The sequence below is a fragment of the Ceratotherium simum genome, chromosome 7 (assembly GCF_057802395.1).
Source record: "Ceratotherium simum simum isolate JZ-2026a chromosome 7, ASM5780239v1, whole genome shotgun sequence".
Taxonomy (NCBI): domain Eukaryota; kingdom Metazoa; phylum Chordata; class Mammalia; order Perissodactyla; family Rhinocerotidae; genus Ceratotherium; species Ceratotherium simum.
This window is the reverse complement of record NC_141906.1, coordinates 77,162,574-77,171,682: the sequence shown is the minus strand read 5'-3', so window position 1 is coordinate 77,171,682 and position 9,109 is coordinate 77,162,574. Positions and strand designations below refer to the sequence as shown.

The following is a 9,109-nucleotide window of genomic DNA, read 5'->3' as shown; positions in this document are numbered from 1 at the left end:
AATAGAGAATATGTGTGTGTGTGTATACATATATATAGAGAGAGATAGAAAGACTTTGGCTCATTATTGAGGAGGATTTTAAAATAGATGCCTTAGAGGTAGTGAGACTCCAGTTGGTCACTTATTTCTGGGAACATCGAGGTACTGTGTGTCCCTGAAACTTTATGATTAGACGATTTAGATGAATAGCCCAAAGACAGATCACCAGAGGAGATCAACCAGCACCTTCCGCAAGAAACTGCATATGACAAAATCCCAGGATGTTTGCTCCGTTTCTGTTGGGCATAGTCTTTCTGGTCTGCGTGACTAAAGGTAAGTCCTGGAGATAGAGAGGATGCTGGTAGTTGGTTAAGAGATGGGCAGATGCTGGGGGAAGAGAAATTTCCAAGACTGGCTCTTGGGGCTTTGGCAGATGCGTGTGAGATTATGACAAGGAAGATTTTTCTTCTTTTCACAGGTGAATTTCAGGAACATCTGACAGGTATGACTATGGCTAGTCTAAAGTCCTTGGTAAAAAGGTCATTTGTGACGTGTTTAGGAGTAAACCTCCCCTCCATCTTCAAAGAGGGCTGTAATCCATTCTTGCTATAAAACCCTAGGAGTTTTATCTTTTCCCAGACCAATTTAGTCCAGTTTTGGAGTAAGAATGCTAAAATTCCCTTCTTTGCTCTTTTTTTTCTCATTCCCAGACAAAATCATCAGGCTAGATAAGGGGTTCATTACTTGGGGTCCATAGATAAATTTACAGGGACTCTGACCTTTTGTCATATATGACATTTGATTTAAGTCTGTACAAGTTGTCTTTCACAAGATTATCAAAGGAGTCAATGGCCCGAGAAAGGTTAGGAGCCACTAGGCGATAGTATCCTGTGGAGAAGCCCTCAGGCCTGGAGAACCTTCTCCAGACTGCAACCTTTAAGGACCTCTTTCTGTGTCTGGCAGAGCCTTCAACATTATGTTATAAATGTAAACAATATCATCTCGGGTTTTGCTATGACGGCATGAGGTCCTGCAACCTGAAGCACCAGCAGTCCTGTGCTATTGAGAACATTTACATACTTACAAGAAAAGGTAGTGTGGGGTATGGAGGGACTGAGAAATAGCCACCGCCCCTTCAGTTAGAGACAGGGGTGTTCTTTTCCCCTCAGAGTGTGTGGTGAGTGGGATGAGTAAGGATGGGGTGGTCCTGTAGAGGGATGGCAAAGATGATCTTTTTCTTAAGACAATATTGAGTGAAGGAGAGGTAGATGGCACTTATCAGTTAGGGAATAAAATCAATTCTCTGGGTCAGTAATTAGTAGACTTAGCCTTGTAGCTCATTTGGGCCTAGAGAAAGGTTAGTGAGGCTCTGAAGAGAGGTTATTTCTAGGTAGACGGTAGGAGAAAGCAGAGTCATTACAGTTGTATTCTCTCTCTTTCACCTCCTCAGGGCGGAGTATGTATTTTTATTCAAAACTTTCATGTATGACCAACTGTGAGGACATCAACTTCTTGGGTTTTGAAAGGAGGACAGAGCTCATCTGTTGCAAACATAGTAACTACTGCAATCTCCCTGAGGGAGTCTAGTTCTGCATCTCCCCTGGATTTTGTGTCTTTCTTCAACTCACCATCCCTTTTGTCCCTTCCCCAAAACATGTATTTTGCTCTTCTCTTCTAACCAACGGTCAAGAATGAGAAAGCCAGCTGGTAGTGAAAAGAGTGGCAGTCATAAGAAGAAACAATGGAGGGTAGCTGAGTCTCATTAATGACAAAGCATGAGATTGAATTTTTGCAAATCCCTGTGACAACACGGATGGACCTTGAGGGCATTATGCTAAGTTAAATAAGTCAGACAGAGAAAAACAAATACCATATGATCTCACTTATATGTGGAAAATAGCAACAACAAAAAAACAAGCTCATAGACACAGAGAACAGATTGGCGATTGTCAGACGTGGGGAGTGGGGGTGGGCAAAATGGGTGAATGGAGTCAAAAGGTAAAAACTTCCATTCAAAAAATAAATAAATCCTGGGGATTACAGCATGGTGACTATGGTTAATAATATTGTATTGTATATTTGAAAGTTGCTAAGAGAGTAAATCTTAAAAATTCTCATCATAAGAAAAAAAAATTTGTAATTATGTATGGTGACGGATGTTTACTAGACGACTTGTGGTGATCATTTTGCAATATATACTAATATCGAATCATGATATTGTATACCCGAAACTAATGTAATGTATGTCAATTATACCTCAATAAAAAAATATCAACAGAAAAAATTTAATTTTGGAGAAAGAATGGGACAAGGCAAAACAAAAATACATGTGAGGAAACAAGCTTCACAGCAGTGTTGGTGATAAAAGTTAAAAGTAGAAACAGTCAGAGTTGCCTATATCAAATACGATACATCTATATAATGAAATACCGTGCATCCATTGAAGTGATATAATGTCAATGCAAATTTATTGATTTTAAACATGTTAAAATATGTTCAATGGAAAAAAAGGTTTTAAAATAGTGTGTATGGTTTGATCCCATTTTTATTTAAAATCTATCTCTATTTACCTACCTACCTACTTCTCTCTCTTTTTCAACCAATCAACGTTTTTATTCACCAAATTATAATAGTGGAAAATTCTAGGTTTTTAGTGTATTGCCTAGTTTTAAAAATTGGGTGATGCTCTTTTCTGGCATATGTTTATTTTCTTTCCCTGTGGAAATAAGGCTGTGGAGCAAGTTTCAGAGAGTCAATATAAAAATACCTTGCAATACTCCAGATGTTGGAATTAAGAGACAAGGGATTTAAAACAGCTATTATAAATTTTCTTAAGGACTTAAAGGAAAAGATAGACATGAGTGTACAGATAGGAAATATCAACAGAGAGATGAAAAGTATAATACACAACCATTTGACCAAAGGTGTCCTGTAACAGTAATGTTATAGGTAACTTGCATTTTTGTTCTTCCTTTTTGATTTTTTTTTTTAGGTGAGGAAGATTAACCCTGAGCTACCATCCATGCCCACCTTCTTCTACTTTATATGTGGGACGCCTGCCACAGCATGGCTTGATAAGCAGTATGTAGGTCCGCGCCCGGGATCCAAACCTGCGAAACCTGGACCACCAAAGTGGAGAGTGCGAACCCAACCACTAAGCCACTGGGCTGTCCCCTTGATTTTTATTTTTAAAAATTAACTTAAAAATTTTTAATAGCTCAAAAACTAAATAAAGGAATCTATCTTTAAATAGATAATTTAAATAGCATAATACTATATTACTCAATATCAGACATATCAAAGTAAAGATATGCTTAGCTTTCTTTTCAGTTATGATATTGCTGGCAATTTGCTAGGCTAGGTAAAAAGCAGATAATAAAATCAACACTGATATCTCATGCAATAGCAAAGATAGTGATGGAAAAACAATCACTGATACAAACCCTTGAACCACCAAAATTTTCCTTCAATTCCATTTATGATTCTATATGTATGTATAAAACCAACTCACAACAACTTCAGTATCATTTTCATTGCTCTTTGAGCCAGATAATAATTGAAAATATTCTGAGCACTTTCTATGTGCCAAGCAATGTACGCGCATCTCATCTAACACTTTCAAAACACTTAGATAGGTACTATTATCATCTCTGTTACCAAGATGCAGAAACTGAGTCTTATAGAGAATGAAGTTTTCTAAGATCAAAAAGCAATTTGCAATGGCACTGCCGGGATCCATTCAGTATTTGTCTGACACTAGAGTCTGTGTTGTTAAGAATTACACTATACTGCCCAGTAGCCCAGAAACTTAGACATTCTTTCTTGAACTGATTTTTTGGGAAGTATGATATGGTTCTTACAAGAGGGAACTAGTTTGCTTTTCCATCCAAGTAATATGTGACATGTTCTTGACACACGGTTGTGGTTAAGGTAACATCTGGTATTGATCAGGAGCAATCATAATAAACATATCAATAGCTGGATTGTGTAGTTTCATTTGACAAATAAATATTTTGAAAACTGGGAATTTAATAGTGAGTTATAACTTATGAGAATATAGCATTGCACAAAATACTATTCCACTGGACCCCAAACCTACAAGTTGTACATGAATTGTTTTCCTTTTGAAATTTTGGAGCAACAAATGACAAATTAACACATATCTTGTTCAATGAATGCTGTTGAATTTTATGGCAGACTATCCTTGCCAAACTCTAGTCTGTGGTTTGGACATTAAACAAGGTAGAGAGAGACAAATATCATATTTGATTATTTGTAAATAAATGATTTTAAAAACAATAATTTCATTGTTATAGATTTTATGTCAGTCTCATCTCCATATATTAAATAATAAAGATTCTTCTAACCAGTCCCTAGATATGTTAGTCAATTATGGAATTGGAATTTAGTGAGAGCTTAGGAAGAAATTACTAGGAAAACAAATTGATATATTCTACATATTAACAGGCATTCTTTCAAAAAATACTTTTTGATCACCTGAATAAAACTAGGCACTAAAACTCACTGGAACTCAGAGTTATATGGTAAGTGAAAGATAATCTGGTTTAACTTCCTGCCTATGCAGCCTATTTTATTTTTTAACAGACCTAGTATTAAAAACTTCACCTTTATATTGAATATCTCATCTTCTCATCAATAAGGCTATAAAGTTAACTGAATCGGCAAACAAAATGTTATTCTTTCTTCCTTCTTTCAAAAGCCTGTCTTGAGAAGCACTTCCAGAATGGCAGAGTAAAGATGGCCCAAGACTGATGCTCCGTAAAGGCAATGAGAACACTGGCAAAAATAATAAAAATCAACTTTTTTCAAACTCTGGATATTAACCATAGGTTTGCCACACTCTGAGGACTGTTTATGTTAGAAAAGAGGAATTTTGGTAAGAATAGTGGGCTTTGTGGCATTTTAACTTGCCCTATTCCTATCTCCCTTTCCCCACCTATGTGGTAGGTTTGAAAGACCGCAGCCTTGCAACCAGAGTAGGTGTGAAAATCATCAGCCTAGCAAACAGTGGCAGGAGAAGAATGGTCTTGGAACTATCCAAAAAGTTTCATTCCCAAAGAATTGTCAGTAATCAACATATATGGATGCTCTCTGAAAAAGCCACATTCACAGAACTTGTCTTTATTGACTTGATTCAGAGCTTGCATGGTAGAAAATTTCCTACCCTCAGGGCATTTGTTGAAAAGAATAAGTGGCAATTGTTTACATTGCAACTACCTGAGGCAGTGATATAAGTTGGGGAAAACAAGTGGAGGGCCAAAATTCTTAAAAGAGAATCTTAGGGAATGAGTTGTCCATTGGGGTTTTTGAAAAGCTCTAATATATTTCTGGGATTATAGAAAGATGCACACGTGCAGAGCTGTGCGAATACCCAAGAAAGGCCTGAGAAAACCTTAACCTCTCACCTCTGGCTAACCTTAAGGCTCTGTGCAAGCAGGAAGCAAAGGCTAAGGCAGAGTGGCATGTCTACCTGAGCATTAAAGGCATGTCTCAAAATACACAGACAGCCCCTTGGTAAAGGGTAGAAGACTTATTGGTTGATGGCATTTAAGGAATTTTCTGTTGAATTATTTCTGACCACAAAAGTAAGTGAGCAGTAATATCAGTGACCACACATGACAAAGAATACAGACTTTACAGAATTAGTCCAAGAAAGTCACTATATAATCTAATAGAAACAACAGCAACAACAACAAATAAACCACCACGACAAACCCTAGGGGAATTTATTTCCAGAGTTGCACTTTATATTACTTAAAATGTGAAGTTTTTAACAAAAAATTATGAGATGCAAAGAAATAGGAAAGTATGGCCTATATACAGGATAAAAGCATATGTTGGACTGACTAGACAAATATTTTAAATTGGCTATTACAAATATCTTCAAAGAATTGAAGGAAACCATGTCTAAAGAATTAAAGTACAAGCACAATATCTCACAAAATAGGGCGTATAAATAAAGAGATAGAATTATAAAAATAATCAAATAGAAATTCTAGAATGAAAAACTACAATAACAATATTTGTTGAACCCACTTGTGGAGTTGAACAGCAGATTTGAGCTGACAGAAGAATTTTAAAGTAGGTCAGTTGAGATCATACAGTCTGAGGAATAGAAAAAAGAGTGAAGAAAAATGAATAAAGCCTCAGAGACTTGTGGGATACCACAAGCATACCAATATATGCAAAATGGGAGTCTCAAAAGAAGAGTGAAAAAAAGGGGCAGAAAAAATATTTGAAGAAATAATAGCCCTAAGCTACCCAAATTTGATGAAAAATTTTAATCTACACAAGCAAGAAGATAAATGTATCATTTTCCAACATTATCTTGTAACTTGTGAAGATGGAATGATCCAGGTATTCTATGGCCTCCTGAGAAAAACATTTTGCTACAAATGATACAAAGATAAAAAGAGGTGAATGACGGAAGCAGTAATACAGAAAAGTGGGAGCTATTTGGGGAAGAATAGTGGAGAAACTATATATAATGGACACAAATAAAATAATTAATATTTTAAATCATCTCTCCCAGTAATCTTTGCCCTTCCCCTACCAATGGCAACATCATCTTACCTTTCCTCAAAACCTAGACCCCACTCTCTTCTCTGTTCTAGCAGATCTACCCGCGGAAGCTCTGTCTTTTCTGTGTCAGTGCTTCCAGTAACAGGAAAGTGTAAAGCCATAGGCCACAACAACCCCATCTCCGCTTTCTGGTTGGATTCTGTCCTTGCTACCCAATACCTATTGGCAATCTTTACTTGCCCTTAAGTTCTGATGCTAAACCTGGGCGAATGTCAGAGAAAAGTTTCTGTAAAGTTTCTGGAAAGGGAGTGAAGAATTTTTCTGGTAGAGCTTCTGAGGGAAGATCAAGAGAAAGCAGACTGGATAGAATTAGGGACAAGAAATCACAGGAGATTTTAGGAGAAATATTTGGGAGGAGAGTGGAGGAGGTATTTTGTGGACAGTAGGAAGGGCTTATATTAAGTAAGGGGCTGGAGAAAGTTAATGTGAAATTAGAAAATTCTAACTTCTGTGAAAGGAACACTCAGTGTACCAGACCTGAGAGTCTTTGTGCCTGCCACCATTTTTGGGAAACTGTATGAACCTCGGCTACTCCTGACCACATAACCCTAGGTCACTATGTTTCTAAGAATCTTACCTTGTTCTCATGGCCAAAGCCAAGTAAATCAGGATGGACACTTGGCTGAGTGTTGGCCAATTAATCTCTCTCCTGGCATGTGAGACATACTCTATGACGTGGTCCTTAAAAATATTTCAATATTACTTTGCATTCAATGCACTCATTGATAGAAAGCTGGGTGTTTTTCCTTTATTGGCACAGTCCACAACAAATAATGTCAAGGAGAGATAAGAGCTTCAGATCTTCACTGTAGTTTTTCTAACAAAAATAATAAGCTGTGAAATGACAAAAATTAATCCCTAAATTATTCATTCATTTTAAGTTAAAAATTTTTTTTTACCATGTTAACCTTCCTATGTGTTAGAATCTCCAGATTCTATTATATTTGTTTTTTAGCTATATAATTATATACACATATGTAACATTATCTCAGGCTTACTAGCATCCCTCCTGATACCCAGGCTTATGATTGCTTATTACTTTCTACTGTGTTATATTTGCATAAATAGAATAAAATATTTTAATATACAAGTTAATTTTAAAGTGTTTGCAATGTGTGTATGGTGGGATATCCACCAAATTGTATCATGTTGGGATGAATATTATACTTTAGCATCTTGAGAAGTAGAAAATACAGTAGATTCTTCCATTCAGGGTTGGTTAATTAGTTTATATGAATAGAATGGAGATGCTGGCAGGGTCCAATAAAGAAATGATTCATGGGGGAATTACTATGCTCTGTGGTTAGTGCCTAGAATGGTCCAAAGCAAGTCCAAATTAGAAACTAAGAGGAAGCTTCAAATTAGAGAAGAGATGCAAGGTAGATGGTGAAGAAGGTTGCTGGTAGCAGGACGAGTAGCAGCTAGACACTGAGTGATACAGACAGATGGAGACTGACTGTCACACACTCGTAGCTGAGCTTGAAGTGAGAGTCACGGACCACTATGGCAAAGCCCCCAGAGTTTGATCATATCCAGACTGGACCTCCAGGCCCAATCTTCCTGAGCCTGTCCTATTATGTTTTCTGTCTTGGATTTCCATGAGATTCTGACTCCCGTATTGCCCCATGTTACAATACCCCATCACCACTAATTTTCTTGGTCCAATTGAAGTACATCTCTGTTCTTTACATTTTATGAGAAAACCAAATGGGAAGGAGAGGAAACAATGAGGGAGGCCAGACCTTGAACAAGTGCACGAGTTCTAGATTCAGGTCCAGAATACTCTCCCAGACCAGGGAGCCCTTGCTTGGTGGTGGACCTAGACTGGCAAAATTGATCAAAGGAAGACAAACCAATTGTATGAAACTATAAACCTGGACTATTATTAATATTAGGAAAAAAGGATATCTTTTGTATAAATGTGTATAAAATCCTAGAAATCCAGTATAAATATGTTCGTTAGTGACAAATTGTCAGAAAACTACATCACAAAACTGTTGTTCTGTTTGCAAATTTTGTGCAAGTCATGGTTGGATTGGAATATCAGGCGGCTGGCTCCACAGTCTCAGGGGACTCTGTCTAGAGACATTATATGATCTGGGGCTTACTATTTGACCTCATGTTTTTTATGGACTGGGCTCTGAAACAACTGCTGAATGTTCGAAAATGTGCCTTGTGAGTACTCAACGCGTATGTGCGGATTGCCTGATTTATGCTGCCATGGTGCCATTAACGGTGATGAAGGAAAACTGGAAAAACAAAAATTATTTGTACTCTTTTAGCCATTTGGGTGTACATTTAGCTGTAGTTCTATTGCAGATTCCCTGGGGCAGGGAAACCTGCCCCCTCACCCTCAGGCAGAGGAAACAGCCCCCAGCTAGGACACCATGAACGCACTGGGAAGAGGCTGTGCGTCAGGAGGCTGCAGGTGTCTGCCTTAGGGCTCTTGGGTTGATTTTAAAGCTTTGCTTAGGACTTTTGAGGTAGGACTGTGGTCTTTCAGTTGGGACAAATTGGAGGCAACTGC

The 9,109-nt window shown here is 37.5% G+C and overlaps 1 protein-coding gene across 1 annotated transcript; it reads left to right on the top strand.

Annotated features, from left to right (window-relative positions):
- The first annotated feature begins 216 nt into the window (after positions 1–216).
- Positions 217–1,566, top strand: LOC106803132 (prostate and testis expressed protein 2). The gene is made up of 4 exons (XM_087434065.1): positions 217–312; positions 458–481; positions 943–1,071; positions 1,430–1,566. The coding sequence occupies exons 1-4, from the start codon at positions 261–263 to the stop codon at positions 1,564–1,566; spliced, it is 342 nt and encodes a 113-aa protein (XP_087290191.1). The 5' UTR covers positions 217–260.
- The last annotated feature ends 7,543 nt before the right edge of the window (positions 1,567–9,109 follow it).

Coding starts and splice junctions, on each gene's coding strand:
- LOC106803132 (XM_087434065.1), top strand. CDS start 261: ATGTTTGCTCCGTTTCTGTTGGGCATAGTCTTTCTGGTCTGCGTGACT. Junction 313..457: donor TCTGGTCTGCGTGACTAAAG/GTAAGTCCTGGA, acceptor TTCTTTTCACAG/GTGAATTTCAGGAACATCTG. Junction 1,072..1,429: donor TTACATACTTACAAGAAAAG/GTAGTGTGGGGT, acceptor TCACCTCCTCAG/GGCGGAGTATGTATTTTTAT.